The sequence below is a fragment of the Helianthus annuus genome, chromosome 8, assembly GCF_002127325.2.
Source record: "Helianthus annuus cultivar XRQ/B chromosome 8, HanXRQr2.0-SUNRISE, whole genome shotgun sequence".
NCBI classification, from domain to species: Eukaryota; Viridiplantae; Streptophyta; class Magnoliopsida; order Asterales; family Asteraceae; genus Helianthus; species Helianthus annuus.
Genome location: NC_035440.2, coordinates 151,401,461 through 151,422,411, shown reverse-complemented (window position 1 = coordinate 151,422,411; position 20,951 = coordinate 151,401,461). Strand labels below are relative to the sequence as shown.

Below are 20,951 nucleotides of genomic sequence, written 5' to 3'. Positions count from 1 at the left end.
TTATCATCCACAGACGGATGGTCAAAGTGAGAGTACCATTCAGACGCTTGAAGACATGTTGCGTGCGTGTGTGATTGATTTCGGAAAAGGTTGGGAGAAACATTTGCCGTTGATAGAGTTCTCTTACAACAACAGCTACTATTCTAGCATTCAGGCAGCTCCATTCGAGGCACTTTACGAGCGAAAGTGTTGTTCTCCTCTCTGTTGGGCTGAAGTGGGTGACAGTCAGATCACAGGTCCTGAGCTTGTACTTGAAACTTCAGAAAAGATTGTTCAGATCAGGAATCGTATGGCAGCGGCGCGCGATCGTCAGAAAAGCTACGCTGACAAGCGTAGGAAACCATTAGAGTTCGCAGTGGGTGATCGGGTTATGTTGAAAGTTTCACCGTGGAAGGGCGTCGTACGCTTTGGGAAACGCGGTAAGCTTAATCCGCGTTATGTTGGGCCGTTTAAAATCTTGGAGCGTATCGGTAAAGTCGCTTACAAACTTGAGTTGCCTGCTGAGTTGGGTAACGTTCACGATGTCTTCCATGTTTCGCAGCTGAAGAAGTGTCTAGCTGATGAGACACTGGTTGTGCCTTTGCAAGAATTGAGGATCGACGACAAGCTTCAGTTCGTCGAAGAGCCTATTGAGATCATGGATCGAGAGGTCAAAGTACGTAAACACAGTCGTATTCCAATTGTTAAAGTTCGTTGGAACTCAAGACGTGGACCGGAGTTCACGTGGGAGCGAGAGGACCAAATGAAGCTCAAGTATCCACACCTTTTTCCTAAAGACAAGTCTAGACCTGGTAAAGCTGGCAATTTCAGGACAAAATTCCTCTTCAAGTTGGGGATGATGTAACACCTGAGCAAAATCCGCAACAACCTTGAATTCTCACTTCATTTCTCTGTGCTTACTTGCCAAATTTCGGGACGAAATTTCTTTCAAGTTGGGGATGATGTGACGACCCGGGCATTTAAGGTTAGCATTGTTTGAAATCCGCAACTTCTCTATGCAATTACGTGCGATTAACTGATTAAGTAGGTTTAACTGATTAATTATGCGGGAAATTTTTAAGTGTTTTATGTGTCGAAGTGTTTTGTGTGTCGTTCGACTGATTTAGAAAAACCGAGTGAATTGAACCGCGCGTATATGGGCCACGTATTCATCCCATGACCTTGGCCCAATTCACACCTTGTGAAACCCAAGACTACTCTCGGCTCAGCTTAGGGATGTTTGGCATATGATTAGGTTTTAAGTAAAGATCATAGGCCCACTTTATGTATAAGTTACGTAGCCTTTAACTGCATTTTCCACAACTCACAATAGCAACACTTGCAAACCCTACCCTTGCATCCCTTTGTGTGACGGCATCAACAGTGGACAACCCCCCTCTCTAAAACAGCCGGCTATTGAATCAGAATTCGTGGTTAGTATTTGGTATTTATGCTTTACTCGTTGATCGTGATGTGTATTTGTATCGTCGTGCATTATTAACATATGGTGGTTATATGTAACGTGAGATAACTAGATTATGAATATGGTAGATTGTTAGCATGATAAATGAGTAACGAATCTGTGATATACATGATACGATGTATGATATGTTCGTGCATGATAATCCTTCCTGTTAATAATATGTAATCCCGATTCCTTGTGAGAATTATATGTATTAAGATCAGTGTGACAAGGGTTACAAAAATAAACGGGTGACAAATTATGTAATGATTGATCCTGATTAAATATGGACTGATGATATAACGATGCTGTATGTGGGCTATGATTTGGTGTAAACATATTTGTGTGAACTAGTAATATAGGGTTATTATTGGGATTGTTAAATGAATGTTATATTGAAAGTGGTGAGTAACAGTGAGTTGAAGTTGCAGCCCTTCATATGATCACTGACAATCCAATATATTGATTTTCATTTGATAATCTTGTGCATGTGATATCGATGTATGTATGGTGATATACTTGTGCATGCAACAAACAAAAGAATCATAACAACTTTGATGTAACTAGCTTCAAGGGTCCAATAGAATTGTAGGAACTTGGTTGAATGGAACTTGACAAATTGAACAAGAAATGATAGCTTTAAGGGTCCAATAGAATTGTAGGAACATGGTTGAATGGAACTTGACAAATGGAACAAGAAATGACGGCCCATGTGCTTGATCAAATCATATAAATATTTTAATAATGTTGTAAGTAGGCATATCATGTCTAATAAATGTAGTGATGATTAACTGTGGGAACGATCATGTGGGTTGGTTCACTGGTGATCGAGCATTAGAATTATAAAACAAATCAAATAGGGCCGAGAGGTCTTGGGGGGGGGGGCATTTATTCCTTGCGAACAGGGCTGGGTTGCATGACCACGGGTCACCAGCTCAGCCCACATCAATGCGTATTTTGGCTTTAGGGCCCAACCTGTCATGAAATCATATATACACGGCCCTTAGGCGAAGAATGGGCCGCGGTTGTAAGCTGGACTTCAGAATGGGTTTAGCTATTATAGTTGGATCGGGTAAAATGGGTGAGTATTAACTGGACTACATGTTAACTGAGCTGGGTCCTATTCTCTTGAGGTTGGCAAACTAGTTATATGTGATAAAATAAAACTAGCGCGTACGACCCTAACTTGCAATGTGAATTGGTGTGTTATGTTAACTTGTATTGTGAATAAACTATGGACAGGAATACTTGCATGACATACGTGACAATATGAGTTGCATGGTTACTGTTGGACATTACATGTGAATAGATACGTGAATACATGGAACTAACTATATCTGTTAACTCGGTAGGATTTGATCGGTTAACTGTTAAACAAGCACTTAATCTAACCGAGCAAACCGAAGGTGAGTTCACTACATTCGAGCATGCGTCCCAGTGGTTGGGGACAGTCAGTGGTAGGGGTAAAAAAAACGGGTATATTGGTTAATATTCTTACCTATCATTTTTGTAAGTCCCTTATTATGTTACCTGGAGGGTAACGGGTATTAGTTGGTAGCGCTACTTAGGTTTGGCACCCTCACACCGCTCCTAGAGAGGACGGATGTGAACTAATGACCCAGTCGGGCCCAGTACTCGATAGGAGTACGTGGGAAAGGGCAGTCATGTACATCAGGAGCCGTCTTGTTCGGAATTGAGATATTAACAATATTACTTGCATTGGTTATTGAACTGTTTTACATACAACTGGTAACAAACGTTTTCTAAAACTGTGAACTCGCCAGCTTTGTCTGATACACTTGTTACATGCTCGCAGGTCGTTAGGTACTTGGAAACAGGAACTTGCTGGCTGGAGGGCGAGAGTGGTCATGGTTGCATTGATGGGTTTATTTATCAAACATTTATTTACTATGGTTGTTTGGAAAGTATTTACATTATGATACGTTATCGCTTCCGCTGAACTTGATGGTTTTTTTGAATTACTTATGTTGGATTTTATTACTATTAAATGAAGGAACTTTATTTTAAACTTATGGATTCAATGTAATTGGTGGCTCATTACTAGTGGTCACATGCCTAACAGGGATACTCCCTAAGTGGTAATTTGAGGGTGTGACATAAGCAGCATGCACTACAACGTTGAGGCCTCCACTCATATTCAACCTTAACCCGTTCCATAATGAAACCATCCTCGTCCATTTTAGGTATAGCTAGAGTAATATAATCCTTAAGTTCATTGTCAGCATTGAGCTCAATCATAGCACGGGCATAACTACTTCTACCCCAGTTTTCAACACACATGTCAGCCGTATAGGAATCTAACCTTTTGGGAACCCCTAGCTTCGAAGCCAACAAGCTCAAACCATCATCAGTATAGACTGAAATCGGCACGTTGTGCAATTTTACCCATATAGGAACGGTCTTGATACTATCTTTCTTAAGGGCAACCTTTGGTGACCAAACGTTCAAGAATAACGGGACTTTTCGTATTAACCATGGTCCACCTTCCAACACCTTCGTCAATCCATCCTTCGAGTCGAACTTGAAGAAAAAGAAACCTGACGTGTTCATCATAAGTTTTGAAAATCCAAACTGTGCCCAGACATTCTTTGCATAATACTCAACCACAGGAAAAGGTAATCTATTCCCTAAAAAATAACCATACAGCACATTATCGAATTTATTTTGGACCTGCTGGACAACCTCTTTCGGCATAACAATATTGGCATCTTCTCTAGTTTCCACAGGTTCCAACAATCTGAAATTAACCTCCCTTTTCTTACGTGAAGATTGCACTTTATCAGCATACGATACAGATTTATCCTCCTTACCAACTTCCCAGAAAACCTCATCATGCACAGCATTCGGTTTAGCCACGTCCGGACCATCAGCAGTAAGATCAACTGGAACAGTGATCTTGGTAAGTTCATCTATCACATTAATCACCTTCGGACCCTGTTGCTGGTCAGACAGAACACCCCTACGAGGACAGAAAGTTTTACCATCAGTATTCAAAAGCCTAGAAGCAAAACCCTTGTTAGGGTTTAAAGACGTATTCAATATATCCGGCGGCTTGAAGTGTTTCGCATCCATATCAGACGGCTTGAATTGACTATTATCCATACCATAATAACTGAAGAACCATGCAACGAAACAGAAATACGAATGATAGAGAAACCAGAACGAAATCGACGACTAAACCCTAGCAAGAAAAGAAACGAAAAACTAACCCTAATCCTGACGTCAAAAGATTAGAAACCAAGGTAGAGTCTAGTATCCATACTCAGAAGGAACGACAACACCACAGTTGCTAACCCAGATCGATCAAGAAGAAGATCAGCAAGAACGAACGAACAAGAAGGCTAGGGTTTCTCTTGGTCGCCTATTTCGCCCAGAGCCATATTTTTTCTTCTCCTTTGAGAAGCTCGAATTAAACATCCTATGCCACTCCATGACGTCAAAAGATTAGAAACCAAGGTAGAGTCTAGTATCCTTACTCAGAAGGAACGACAACACCGCAGTTGCGGAACTTTTTTTTTTATGAGGATAAAAAGTTCCGCATCCTTTTTTCAATGTCACCGATAATACGAGCCGGAAGCATAAACACAGAGGCCCAGTAAATGTGCATAGCCGATATGACAGACTGAATCAATTGAAGCCTTCCCGCAAAAGAGAGAGACTTATTCATCCAATGCTCAATCTTTTTTTCCACCTGGTCCACTAGGATTCTACAATCCTTATACATAAGTTTAGTAGAAATTAGCGGAACCCCCAAATATCTAACTGGAAGCTCTCCTTCTTGAAACGGTAAAAGAGAACGGATTTCCTGTTTCACTACAGAAGGAACATTGCTAAAAAAACACCGTGCTTTTAGCTAAATTTGGAGTTAAACCTGATATTCTAGTGAACAAATCCAACGTATCCCTCATCACTTTAACCGAAACCATATCAGGGTTGACAAAGAGGAACATATCATCAGCGAAAGACACATTAATAATCTTCAGTTGCTTGCACTTATCATGGTATCTGAAAGCAGGGTGCTGATCAGCAGCTTTATGTAAAAGCAACGAGAGAACTTCCATTACTAAAGTGAATAAATAAGGGGATAGGGGATCTCCCTGTCTAAGACCCCTTTTACCTTTGAAAAAACCACATAGATTCCCATTGAACTTAGCGAGAAGGAAGCAGTGGACACACATGTCATAATCCAATCAACCATTTTATGAGGAAAACCAAAACTGATTAAGGTAGAATTAAGAAAAGACCAGCTAACCGTATCATAAGCTTTCTGGATATCAATTTTGAAAGCACACCTTGGTTTACCCTTATTAAGATGGTAATTATGCATAAGTTCTTGTGTGAGAAGAATGTTATCAGAGATCTTCCGACCAGGGATAAATGCGGATTGGTTTATATCAACCAAGCTACCCAGACTGCCTTTTATTCTATCTGCCAAAATTTTGCTAATGCATTTAAAAATGACATTACAGCAAGAGATAGGTCTATACTCCAAAACCGAAGTAGGAGTAGGAACTTTGGGAACGAGAGCAATTATAGTGTGATTAACCTGTTGAAGCAATCTACCATTATCAAAAAATTGAAGAATGGCATCGGCGACCTCCTCTCCCACTATATCCCAAGCTTTCTTAAAGAAAACCGATGTGTACCCATCAGGCCCGGGAGCCTTGTTATCGCCAATACTGAACATCGCATTCTTTACTTCATCTCGTGTAACTGGGCGTATCATATGGGCAGCCACTACTGAGCTAACAGTGTTAGAGAACAAATCCTCCATAACCAATTCATCGACTTTAGTTTCAATACCCAAAAAATTTTCATAATGATCAACCAAAGCTTGCTCAACACCTGATCCCTCAAACTGTCTACCATTGGCATCCTTAATGGAATGAATTTTGCTCCTGGCATTCCTATTCTTTACAAAATTGTGAAAATAAGACGTGTTGCCATCTCCTGCACTAAGCCATTCAAGCTTTGCTTCTGTTTTAAAAAAGACTCCTCATCATACGCAGCGCAATGGAGCTCCTTTATAATATCAGATTCCTTGACCCGAAGTGCAACATCAAACGGGTTTAGGTCTATCTGTTTATGTACTTCATCCAGTCTGAATCTAAGATCATTAACTTTAACATGCAAGTTACCTTGTTCGTGGAGAAGTTTACGTAGCGGATGTTTCAATTTTCGAAGCTTTTTTACCACGGATAGCATAGGAATGCCTACTATGGTTTTGCTCCATTCAGTCGCCACACAATCTTTAAACCCATCTTTAGCAGCTATGAAGTTAGCGAACTTAAAAGGCTTTGGCTTCACCCGCACATTTCTAGCCGTTTTCAGAATGCATGGAGTGTGGTCTGACAACCAGTAAGGATGGTAAATCACATAAGCATCCGGGAAATCGTCTATGAACCTAACATTACCCATCACCCGATCTATCTTTTTTAGAATTCCTATCCCCTCTCTTGGCTTTTGATTCCAGGTAAAGTGTAGGCCATGAACCGGGATATCCAGCAACTCATTTTGTTGAACACATTCAAAAAAATCTCTCATACCTATCGTAGGGGTTGAAGTGCCATGCAAACAGTCATCCATGTATAGAGCCGAGTTGATATCCCCCATCACAATCCACGGTTGATTCCTGACGAACAACTTATGCTTACATAAATCTTGCCATAACACCCTTCGGTCCTGGTAAGTGTTCTTAGCATAGACAAAAGAAACTAGCAAACTTTTTGAATCAATTTTCGACTTTATTTGGATATGTATAACCTGATCCGTTTGAGCTATTACCATAAGTTGTAGATGATCTTCGTTCCATCCCACAATGATTCTGGTTCCTTTATTACAAACCCCTCCATTTGACGTCCATTCCCATTTTTTAAAAATCCTACCACACACCTTTGAAAGCTTTGAAACCTCCACATGAGATTCTAAGATTGCACAAACACTCAAATGATTTTCTCTAACTATCTGTTGAACCTCTCGTTGTTTCAGGGGTCGGTTCAAACCCCTTATATTCCAAGCAGCTATGCTATCCATAAACACTCGTGTCAACGGGAGTGCTTGCCCCCTCAGAATGTTCATTGAGTTCATTCGCAGACATGAAAGCCCTAATTTCCGTTTGAAACGGATCTACAAAACCCTCTTCCTCAGTATTGCTTTGGTTCGGATATTTTAAACTCTTATGAAGTAAATTTTTTCCATTCCCATCTACCTTCTCATAAGTCGGCTCCAAAGAACGGAGCTCATTTAATGTACCTGATTTCAGCGAATCATCCGCTAATGCCGCAAATTTATTCTGGGTATCCACAATGGCTGCATTTCCCTTGTATTCTGACTGAGTTTTAGTGCCTGATGTACTAGCCCCTGCCAAAAAAATCTTAGGCCTATACATGAATTTCGACTTTTGCTTCTTCTGTGGGAACCCATGCTTTGCGGTTTTCCTTTTATCCATAATGTACCCCTCCTCATCGACAGTAACCTGTTTAGTTTTTTCCTTAGGAGTCTTCGGGCATGACGTAATATTATGGCCAAATAAACAGCAAGTTTCACACCGATGTGGCTTCCATTCATACTCTATTTTAATTTTTTCTGTCACAAAGCCTTCTTCATCCATTTTCGGTATGGCAACCACTACTTGAGTTTTTAGTTCATTTTCTGCATTAATCTCCACCATAGCACGAGCATAACTAGTCCTACCCCAATTATCAATACACATATCAGCTGTATAAGTGTCTAACCTTTTCGGAATGCCAACCTTGGAAGCCAAAAGACTTAGACCATCATCCATGTAGACAGCAAGAGGAACATTATGCAACTTAATCCAAACTGGAACCGATTTAATACCATCCTTCTTTAAACTGACTGTTGGACCCCAGATGTTCAGGAATAGCGGCATCTTTCTGATTAACCATGGTCCACCTTCAAGTACTTTAGTCATGCCCTCCTTAAAAGCAACATATCCTTTTCGTAAATACCCTTGGGCTTTCGTACACGACATGAGTTTTAAACCACCTGATGGTTTCTCGCCATGAACTTCCAGAACATCGCCGGACGAAAGAGGAATACGAACAATCTTATCGACACAAACTACCTCAGCATGATGTTTGGTTAACCAATACATCCCCACGATAATATCGAAGCTCCCAAGTTGCATCGGTGTGAGGTCAATAGGAAAAAGATGGTTATCAAGGTTCAACTGACAATTACGAAGAACAAAATCGAGTATGAGAGGTTTACCAGTAGAAACTTCGACAGATAAGGGTTTCCTTAGTTTAGTTCTAGGTATCGCAAGCAAAGGCTCAAAAGATAACGAAACAAAACTTCTATCGGCACCAGAATCAAAAAGAACAGATGCAGGTCGATTGTTAACAAGAAACGTACCATTGACAACCTCGTTGTCAGCCCTCGCCTCGTTAGCATTCAGATTATACGCTCGTCCACGAGCGGGATTCACATTCGCGTTGACATTCATGTTCGGATTCGCATTTGCATTCACCAACCTTGGGCAGTTGTTCCGGAAGTGACCAAACTCTCCACAATTGAAACATGAACCTGGTGGGAATCTAGCAGCATTCCCCTAAACCTGTGCTGGATTCTAAGCGGCTTGATTCTGGCCCAGACGACAAATGTTGGCTAGATGCGCAAGTTTACCAATCGTACTGCATTGCTTTTTTTTTTTTTTTTTTTTTGGGTAAAGGGTTACCCCGGTGATTCTATTAAAATGCAACCGCAATAAAGTACAAGTAGTGAGGATGTGTTCCACACTAGTTCATATACAGGACATGCCCCATATATGTAAACCAAAACAAAACCAAAGACCTATAAAACCCCAAAGACCTAGTCTACTATACATCATGACTCGACATCTAGTAGACAAACAATGCAAAACACAAACACATAAAGTCAACCACCATCATCAAAAATAAAGTGGCCACAAAACCGCAGCCCCTTCAGACGAAAAGCAGACAGCCTATCCATTCGAGAACTTGGAAGAAGAGGTGCTTGCCCCTGCTTTTGAAGAAAAAGGATGAGTACCCGATGTCATGAATGCACTAGTTTCGTTGTAGACTTCTTCGACCTCCTCCTCATCCGATTCCTGCTCGTCTCTCGAAGGTTTCTTCTCAGCCCGACCCACAGTGGTACCTCCCTGATTACCAGCCACTCGACCCCCCATGTTACCATTACCATCGTCATCTTTAAGACTATCAAATGGGTTCGATGTTGAAACCTGATTCGAATTTTTCACAGCCGCATGCGGCTTAGGTTTGACAACCGGACGATAGACTACCTTAGGTTTTTGATTTTTTATATGAAGCCCTTGAGTAGTAGCTTTCTTCTTTTTAGCACCCACAACCTGAAAATCATCACCTTTTTTCCCATAATCCCCAATTGGAACAACCTGAGGGTTCTTTGGGCACGACCTATCATCATGACCAAAAACGCAGCAAACCGAACACCTTAAAGGCTCCCAATCATATTCAATTTTGACTTCCACCTTAGAATAACCATTACCATCTAAAGATGGAATGGCAACAGTGACACTCCTTTTTAATTCAGCCCCCGCCTACACTTCAATAAGAGCTCTAGCGTAACTACTTCTTCCCCAAGATTCAGCACACATCGTAGCAGAATACGTATCCAACATCTTAGGCACCCCTATTTTGATGCAATCAAACTAAGACCATCCTCGGTATAAGCTGTTAGCGGCACATCGTGCATCTTTACCCACACCGGAATAGCTTTAAGATCCTCTTTTTCTAGTTTAATAGAAGCCGACCACATCTTCAAGATAATCGGAACATTTCTTATCATCCATGGCCCATCCTCTAACATTTTATCCATCCCTTCCTTAGTTTTAAACTTAAAGAAGAAGAAGCCATTCGCATTCATCATCAATCTATCCAGACCATACTTAACCCAATTGTTCTTAGCAAAGTAATCCACCACCGGAAACGCTAGCCTTTTCCCCAAGAAATACCCATAGAGAGTGTTTGCATACCTGTCCGTGACTTGTTTAACCGAAGCCAACGGAATAACAACATCAGCTCCATCCACAACCTCAGAAGACTCCATCTCCCTAAAGTTCACCGGCACCTTCTCCTTCGAGTTCTTTACTGCATTTGCAAATGATACCGGTTCCGTCGTCGCTGAAGGTTGCAAAATCCCATGACCTGCCAAAGCAGCCGTATTGAATTCCAATCTTTGCGCATATTTCTTGGTAGCTTGCTTAATCCCTTCCCAATCAGAAACCTTAGTTGCTGACCGGAGGTTTTCAGCATCAATTGGAACTGAATTCTTAATCAATTCATCAATCATGTTAACATTACGAGGTTCAGTTTGAGCCGAGAGATCGTCTATGATTTTAAACCTTGCTGCAATTTCTTCAAACGTTGCCCTCGGTGTCGCATGAACCTGTTGCTTACCACCCGAGCCGGTTAGATCATCCATCCCAAAACTAAATTCGTACACACTAAACAAAAGTAGCGCAGACTAATTAAAGTATGATATGTATGCCGGCTTGAATAAGACAAAATCGGTTGACAAAAGAAACCCTAGCAGCCGTAATATTCACCTCGGACAATGGAACAAAGAATCTGTCGAGTCCTCGTAAAATACAATTGCCCGTGACTAAAAGGAACCCCAGCAGCCTTAAACGACAACCTTGAAACAAGAAACAGACAAAGAATTAATGTTAATCTGTCTTTGTCCCCCACTTGTATACGGAACCCTAGTCAAAGATAAAGAAAACCGCCGCCAACTTCAAGAAAAATACGGAACCCAAGAACACAATACCCTGATGATAATACTTGATTGATTATCTCTTTCGAAGGATCAATGAAATCCGAGATAAGACTGTTTCCTTCAATGTTTGTTACTCGTCCATTTCCACTGACCGTTCGAATCTATTAAATCAGCAACTGTGGAGCCCAGGTTGAACCCTTCGTACTGCATTGCTTGCAAGCTTGTTGTGCAACATGATGACCGTTGCAGCGAGCACAGTGAGATGCGGTACCAGCATACACTTTCTTCGCAGGCGGTTGAGCCGGTTGGTTCTGAGTAGTAATTGCAAAGTTCTGGGAAGCCTTACGCTTCCTCAACTTCTTCGAAGACTCTCCCTTCTACTTTCCCTTACCCTTATCCTTGTCTTTAACAGAATCGGCCGACTTCTTCTTGTCACCCTTGCGGGTAAGTTTACCCTTCCTGACTTGAGACTTAGTCAGGGTAGCAGACAACTCAATCGCTTGACGAACAGTAGTGGGATTACTGCCAGTCACAATGTCTTGCACAGAATCGGGTAAACCATCAATATACCTCTCAATTGCCTTCTCTAGTGGGGTAACCATAGTGGGACACAACAAACTCAGCTCTTCATAACGATCCGTATACGCACGGTGTTCTCCCCCATCTTGTTTCAGATCATCAAATTCTCGTTCCAACGCTCGAATCTCGTGACGGGGACAAAACTCTTTCATCGTGAGAGCTCGAAGCTCTTCCCATGTTTGTGCCAATGCCACTTCGGCACCCCTATCACGCATCACTCCTAAGTGCTATAGCCTGTTTCCAATACTCAGCGGCTTGGTCGAACCAAGCCTCCGCAATCGGGTTCTCCGTACTCTCTCTTCTCTTCTGGAGTTTCCACTTTCCTGTTTTCGGAACTGCGAGTCAATTTGCTGTGTTCGTACAGGTTACGCGGTGGATCTTCTCTTATAAGGTCTACTCACGTCAAGGTCTTCCGGCATCTAAACGTTGGAAGCGCCATTATCTCTTAATGTTTTCGCTGACTGGCTTTACTATTGAAGTTTTGGTTAGCATTTCCAGATTTGGGAGTGTTGACTGCAGAGCAGTATGGAATGGTAAGGGCGTTTATCATGGAGCGTGTACGTCCTAAACGTAACTAAATCTTCAATTTTTGTTTTGATTTGTAGCAAAAAAAATTGAAGCAAAATAGCTATTAAATAATGTCTTTAGTTTACTAGAGACATCGACATATTTCCACCACGTAAGAGCACGCTTCTCGAACACACTTGATGCAAATTCAACCTTACGCTCATTCGGACATTGCACATGTCTGAATGTGCTCTCGATACTCTCGAACCATTGCAGGAGCGCAGTTGCTCCTTGCGACCCAGAAAACTTTAATGGCTTAGCAGAATTGAAATTCTTGAAATTACACGGTGCATTATTGTTATTATTGTTGTTGTATAACTGATGGATCTCGGTTACTATGCCAGGAAGTACTGCAGCCATTTGCTGAGCGACAAGGGCTGCGACTTCTTCAGCACTAAAAGGTTGTGCATCACGTCGAGGAGGCATTGTCTAAAAGGAAATATGAGAAACGAGTGAGGTCGACAATTAGGAAAAACAAAAGAGGTATTGAAAACCTCGACAAAACACAAGGAAGGCGATCATTTGTTCGTTAACTCAAACAAACAAACAACACGCAGTGACTAATCAAAGTAAATGGGTCAAAATAATGTATCGCGAAGACATGCTCACCTATAAGTGAACACTCACCCCAAGAGTTCCCAGGTAAGAGTGACTGGTCCGATTATGTGGATTTGTACGAACACTCTAGCCTTAGACAGAAAACTCAGAGTACATGCCGGTAGCGTTCTCTACTTAACTAAGAAGAAGTGGAGTACACAAAGTGAAAGGGAAAGGGGAAGGTGGGAGGGGGTAAGGTAAAGTTGAGATAAGGATCGTAAGAAAGGTAAAGGCTCTCCCTTATTGGTTAGGGATAGCTCGCGCGTAAGGAAGACTACCCTTTAGAGCTAAATATTTCTTAATTCTTATAGAATTCTTCTCAATTCATGGGGGCTCTACTTTTCCTTACTGAATTCATTCTATGCGAAAGAGTCTCATGGCAAGAGCGCTGCTGTAACCAATTCTGATCTCAAGCACCTAACCTTTGTTGTGAGGACTTATTCGCCATCGGCCGGTAATACCCCATTCGTGAGATGGCGGTGATCTTTAGCTGGTCATGACCATAATGTGTTGTTTTCCCCTGAAAAAGTAGAACCTTCTTTGGAAGAAGAACAAGGCTTTGATCCTATACTTCTTATCTATCCAGTGACAACGCAGCTGCTTTGTCCAATCTAGTTTTTTAGTCTATCTCTACACGATGGTAAGCAGATCTAATTTATCCGCCCCTCCCATAAGATTCTTTCTTTCTGGCGGAGGAAAGGTTACTGTGACAAATCATGTATACTGGGCTTCGGTCTTTATTCTACCAGTCAGTATTATAAAAGAGTTGGAGAACAAAATGAAAGAGTTTTTATGGGGTAATGGTTCGGGTTCGAAGGGTAGAGCAAAAGTGGCATGGAAGGAGGTGTGCCTTCCAAAGTTGGAAGGTGGTTTGGGCATAAGGCGGATATCGGATGTCAATAAGTCTTTGATGGCTTATCATATTTACAGCATTCTATCGGGTAGGAAGTCGTTGTGGACTACTTGGATAGGGTTATATAGGCTTCGGGGCGTAGTATTTGGGACATTCCGGTACAAGTTAATTCTCCTTGGGGCTGGAAACGTCTAATGAAATGTAAAGATATTTTTCGGGAGCATTTATGGACTAAGATTGGTAATGGTCTTAGCACATCGCTTTGGTTTGATAAATGGACGTCCGAGTGCCCTTTGCAAAATATAGTGACACCGCGTCAGATGGCTCGCTATGGCTTTAATGTCAAATCCAAAGTGGCTGAGGCAATAAATGACGGCCAATGGCTTTGGCCGGAAGCTTGGAGAAGTGTGTACCCGATATTATTTCAGCTCCCTCCTCTCAACTTGGCGGATACAAAGGATAGAGTGTTATGGATGAATTCGGATAGCAAGCTGGTTCCGTTCTCATCTAGGGAGGTTTGGGAGTCTATTCGATGTCGTGATCAGCAAACAACATGGGCGAAGGTTGTTTGGTCCGCTTTCAATATTCCAAAACATGCGTTCGTATGCTGGCTTATCTTCAAGAAGAAGCTATGGACTCAAGACCGGATTCTTCGTTGGAACCATACGGTCACAGGTTCGATGAATCTCATGTGTTGCTTATTATGTTATTCAGGGTTAGAGAACCATGAGCATCTGTTCTTTGAATGCCCTTACTCGAAGCTGGTGTGGAGCAAAGTGAGGCAAAAAGTCCGAATGGGTTCGGTTCGAGAAACATGGGAGGACATCACATCGAAGCTTGTAGCTACAGCTAATTCGAGATCGGTTTATGCTGTGGCTAGTAGATTAGTGGTGGCAGCTTCAGCTTATGCTATTTGGAGGGAAAGAAACTCGAAACTTTTTAAAAACAAGTTGAGACCCCCGGAGCAAGTTGCTGATGGTATTATCGGCACTATGAGATTAAAGTTAACCTCTTTCAAGTACAAGCGAAATGTTAATGTCAAGCGGTTTTTGGAGGAATGGATGATGGATAAGGAAGACTTCTTGGATGAAGAGTGAAGACCAATCTATGTTATGTCTTTTGATGTAATTGGTTGTTTTTTTGGTTTTGTGTTTCACTCTTTAGTGGTATGCCACTAAGAGAACTAGGGAGTACTTCAGCTTCCTACTTGGTTTTTTATTTATTTTTATAAAATCACCGGGGTAACCCTTTACCCAAAAAAAAGGTTACTGTGACAATTGTGCTCTGTAATCGATGTACGATGTAAAACAATGTTGATTATTAATAAAACAATGTGCTTTGGTATTATTATATGTGTTTTGGTGTTATTTTGTGTATTTGTGGTTGGTGATTTTACAATTCGATTCAATTCCAATTTCAAGCTCTAAATCGCTTTCTGGAAGGTTATACGCGCACTAATGCGTAAATATAACCAGTTTAATGCAACAAACACTCCGGAATAGTGAAATAGGCTTAACATACCTTAAATAACCTCCACATAACTTAGAAATAAGTTTTGGATGGTTTGGTGTGTTGAAATCAACTTTGTTCGATCGCAGGGACTATTTGTGTCAAACTGCGAAACTATACCGATTTGTGTAGTAACGAACACTCCGGAACTTGATCATAAGTTAAACATACCCTAAATAACCTTTACATAGCTTAGAAATAGGCTTTGAGGGGTTCGGTATGCTAAAATAAATTTTATGCTCATTCGGTATGCTGAAATCTGATTTATGCTCTCTAAGTGGAAGTATATGCTTCCTACCTGAGAGAAAAATCAGAATCAAATCTTGCGGGGACCTTCTGTAAGCGTTCTTTCGTTCTTTTCATTCGTTTTAGCATTAAAGTTAAACTGCGTTTGACTTTCTGCATTGACCAGTTTATGGTCAACGCGAAGTTCGTTTGAACTTCATAACGTGAGCGTGATCACGATGGTTATAGTCCCTAGTGACTATACCTACTGATTACCACGTTATCTAGGCTCAGTGGCGAGTCGTAGTTTCGGCCAAAATGCGTTTTCTCGCGTATTTTGTAACCAAACTACTCTCGGATGTCAAAACCGTTTGTTTTGATATCGAAACCTGTTTTCTAACTTAACTAAACATGTTTCGACATGTTTAGCTCGTCATTTGTTAGTTTAGTGCTTGGGTAGAGTCGTAAGTCAAGCGGACTAAACACCCGCTTAGACTTTCGAACACGACCCGTTTGGTCGATCATTAGGATCCGACCAAACATGTTTAGTGACCATAGTAGCATAGGGAATAACCTTTCGAGGTTATACCTTATGGTCACTTAGGTTTAATTAGTCGCATGATAGGTAGTTATATGCCTTTGGTAAATTACCAAAATACCCTTTTCATACATAATTGGTAATTAAGCATATGTAACCTAAACTTTTGACACGTAACTAATTATGTAACATAATTAAACATGTATGGGCATATAATACTTGTCATAAGACTAGTTAGACGTCTCGAACGCGCTTTTGCGTGCACGACGCGTTAAAGTAGCGTAAGCTACCTTAATGGGTCGCGATGGGTCGAAAGCACTTAGGTTAGGTTCCGATTTAGGATGTAGGCTTTGTTAAACCATATCACATGAGTTCCAACATCATTTGGTTTACAAGACCTCATTCTGTCCGATCTCCCGATTTAGGCGTCTATTGTTTAACTAGTGGTTCGATTACTAGGAGCTACTTGATTTATCTGGTTTGCTCGACTTTGTTGAAGTTCTATTTGATCGAGGATACTTGGCACTACACGTGAGTACATAGTTCCCATATTTTACTGTTTTTAAATGTTTTGGGGTGATTCATATGTACGAAATGTTTTCAAAGTTTAAACGATGATTACAAAAACAATTAAAACGATTTTTACTAAACTAAGAACGATTTTGATAAAGTGAACAAACTTGTTGGTTGTAGTTACATAACGAATGACATTCATTAGCATTGATCAAGCCGACCAGTATTAGGTTATGGTACCATAGGATCTGACAAATCCCGTTACTTTACTACACCCATGGTTATGTGTGGGGGTTGTGGGTAGCGACTGAATCTAATGTTTGTTAACTTACCCTTTGGTGGTTTTTTAATACGAGAACGAGTTGAACGATGGACGAGTCACAAAGGTTTGAATGTTATTAACGAGACGACCATATATAAGTTTGCACAATTAAAACGAGGACGATTTAAACGATCTAAACGAGTAAACGATTTGGGAACGATTTGGGAACGAGTAAACGATTTGGGAACGATATGGGAACGATTTGGGAACGAATTGGAAACGATTTGGAAACAATGTTAAACGATTTCGATAAACGATTGGTTTTTGGTTAAGTGTATAGATAACGAGACGGGGGTAATATGGTGAAAACATGGCAGATACGTCGCTGGTACTTCTTATATATAAGTGTTTTCATCACATTACATAACGTGGCGTTATTTAGTTCACTTGGGTAAACGATTTTGAAACGATGTCACACAACGAGGTTTTTCTAAGAGATATAAACTATACGAGTTTTTAACGAGTTTTTACAAGATATTTTACAAGTTGGTTTTCTAAAACAAATGTTTTGGGGTTAAGAAGCATGGCTACGAGATTTTACAAACTATAACCATCTTGATTTGAGTTGGTTAAATATGTTGCAATACACTTTTTAAAACAAGGTTTGTATTTTGACTCATGTAGTCTAATAAAGTACTGCAACAAATAAACGAGCCATGACTTCGACTCTTATAAAACCTATGTACCCGCCAGCATTTCTTTTTTGGGTAAAGGGTTACCCCGGTGAATTTTTATAAAGAATCAAAGAACAGGGAGTGACAAAAGTTGACACACACTACTAGACTTGACAGGCCAAGCCTAGGCACACAAAGACAAACAACCCAATACACAACCAAATAAAACAATCAAACAACCCTAAGAACACACTCGCCAGCATTTCTTTTTTTTTTGGGTAAAGGGTTACCCCGGTGATTCTATTAAAATGCAACCGCAATTAAGTACAAGTAGTGAGGATATGTTCCACACTAGTTCATATACAGGACATGCCCCATATATGTAAAACAAAAAACCAAAGACCAATAACACCCCATATCCTAGTCTACTATACATCATGACACGACATCTAGTAGACAAACAATGCAAAAACACAAAACAAAATCCTCAACCACCATCATCAAATATAAAGTAGCCACAAAACAGCAGCCCCTTCAGACGAAATACAGCTAGCCTATCCATTCGAGGACTTGGTAGAAGAGGTGCTTGCCCCTGCTTTCGAGGAGAAGGGATGAGTGCCCGATGTCATAAATGCACTAGTTTCATTGTAGACTTCTTCAACCTCCTCCTCATCCGATTCCTGCTGGTCATGCTGAGCTTCACCATTTTTACCCACATTCTTACCCGTATCCGAAAGAACTTCAAACGGATTGTGCGTTTTGACGCTAGGTGGCGGACCTGTGGTAGTAGCCCCACTCAGCGGCTTGGATCCAATCGGCCGATATTCGAATTTCTGCTTCTGCTTATTAACAGGAAACCCTGATTTCCTAGCCGCTTTTTTGCGCTCCACATCCGTAAATCCCTCTTTGTCTACAGCCGGCTGTTTCACTTGCTTCCGGGAATTGCTTCCCTCTTGTTTGTTCTGACCAGTGATCGGCCCCTTAGGAGCCCTCTTAGGCTGACTCGGGCAAGAATCATCAGAATGACCAAACACCTTACAATGAGCACACCTAGGAGGACTCCATTCATATTCAACCGACAAAACCACTTTACTAAAGCCTTCACCTTCTGGCTCAGGCACCGCAATAACAACTTCCTCTTTAAAGGCATTTTCAGCTGAGATCTCTATCAAGGCTCTCGCATAGCTGCTCCTACCCCACGCATCCGTGCACATTGAGGTAATATACGAATCCAACAATTTCGGTTCACCAATAGTTGTAGCAATCATACTCAAACCATCTTCTGTATAGGCAACTATGGGAACATCATGAATTTTAACCCAAACTAGAATCTTTTCAACTTCCTTCTTCTCTAGTTTTGCAGTAGGCGACCACACACTAAGGAAGAGAGGTTGAGAACGAATAATCCAGGGTCCCTCTTTAAGAACATTCAACATACCTTCTTTGTTCGCAAATTTGAAAAAGAAAAACCCGTTTGCATTCATCATAGACTTTTGCAAACCAAACTTCTTCCAATTATTTTTCACAAAATACTCAACCACCGGATAAGCTACACGATCCCCCAAAAAATACCCATACAGAGTATTAGCTAATCGATCTTGAACCAGTTTAACCGATTCCCGAGACAGCACCACATCACAACCATCCTGCACCACCGGACTTACCAGAGTTCTGAAATTAACCTGTTTGTTGTTGGCTGCCACGACAGAATCAGCATAAGACCTCGGCTTTATTGCACTACCCAAATCAGAACGAGCCTGGGAACCTGGGAATCCCATGTTTGAGTAACCAGACCCTTCACAATCTGAAGACATTGGACCAGCCAAATTCACAAGTTTTTCCATTGAACTGAAAGTTGCAGATTCAATAGGATTCTGAAGCGACCCTCTTCGGGGTAACCAAGTATTACCCTCAATATCAATGAACCGTTTAGCTAAATCTTCAAACGAACCTGATTGTTTGCCACGGTCTTGCGGAAAAACCCCAGCTGATTTCTTTTCTTCCATACGGTACCGGCCACAGACGTAACTTGACGAACAGCCTTAAGCGAAGAACCCTAATCTGAACAAGAAAAATCCGTGTGACGGCTGAACCAGATAAACCCTAGCAGCCGCCAATACACAAACTTTCAAGAGCACAGGAATCTGCGTGAACGAACATGTATGAACAGCGCCGCAAACCCTAATCTGATCGCCGCACAACCCTGCTCGGAAACGGATAAAGATTGAAAGTACTGAAAACCTAACACAATACGACGATGTGAGAAGTTCCTGCTCTTAAACCCCGTAATCAAATGGCCGCCGAACAGAGAAATAACAAAAACCGAAACCCTAGAAAATTAATAACCCTAATCTGATTTCAATTGATTAGAAATAGAGATTCGATTGATGATAATCGAATCCCTAGATGCTAAACAGATCGATCAGACTCAGATTTGATGAAAGAAATCGAAGGTTTCAAGGTTTTCCCCAAGATCGCCCAGAATCGCCCAGATCGCCCTACCCACCCCCGCGCTATACAAGAGGTATTCTTGATTGGATCATATTGTCTCGCCAGCATTTCTTTGCTGACTAAGTTTTTACATATGTTTCAGGTGTTGATGCTTGATTGATTTCTAGGATGCATGCGTCACATAGGATCTGGACGAGGCCTTAGTGACATAATAATAGTGATAGACGATGTAAAACTTGCTTATTCTATTTTGGGTAAAGGGTTACCCCGGTGAAATTTTATATCAACCAACAAATAAAAACAGGGTGCATCGAGAAGCCGATGCACACTACTAGACTTGGCATACCAAGACTAGGACACCAAAAGCAAAAACAACCCGACAAAGTCACAACCAAAACAAGCACAACTAAACTAAGAAACAAAACACAGCCCGACAAACAGACACATTAACTAGCGAGCTGGCCGCCTAGCCCGGGTCTTTGTCTTCATCGCTTGGAAGCAGCTTCCACTTCTCTTGAATGCTTCGATTATGCGAGCCACCCTTAAAGTTGAACCCCATCAACCTTAGCCGAACCGTAGACTTGATTTTCTCACACACCACATTCACACTTGCCACTTTGTTAGAGAATAAGCAATCGTTTCTCTCATGCCACACAAAATACGCCGCCGCCGCAATAGCTAGCTTACAAACAATATGTTCCGTCTTCCTTGAGTTAGCAGTTCATGATCGACTGCCACGAGTCATCAACTTCCCCCATGTGTCTTAACATAGAATAAGCAATGTTAAGACAATGTAATGTTTAATTTTATCAATAAAGCGAAACTATTTTTTTTTTGGGTAAAGGGTTACCCCGGTGATTCTATTAAAATGCAACCGCAATTAAGTACAATTAGTGAGGATGTGTTCCACACTAGTTCATATAAAGGACATGCCCCATATAGTAAAATAATCAAATAGTCACACGCGATCTGGGCGATTTCGG

The 20,951-nt window shown here is 41.2% G+C and overlaps 1 protein-coding gene across 1 annotated transcript; it reads left to right on the top strand.

The window, feature by feature from the left end:
* The first annotated feature begins 13,990 nt into the window (after nt 1-13,990).
* On the top strand, nt 13,991-14,893 carry LOC110875935. Its single transcript, XM_022124127.1, has one exon. The coding sequence runs from the start codon at nt 13,991-13,993 to the stop codon at nt 14,891-14,893; it is 903 nt and encodes a 300-aa protein (XP_021979819.1).
* The last annotated feature ends 6,058 nt before the right edge of the window (nt 14,894-20,951 follow it).

Coding starts and splice junctions, on each gene's coding strand:
- LOC110875935 (XM_022124127.1), top strand. CDS start 13,991: ATGAAATGTAAAGATATTTTTCGGGAGCATTTATGGACTAAGATTGGT.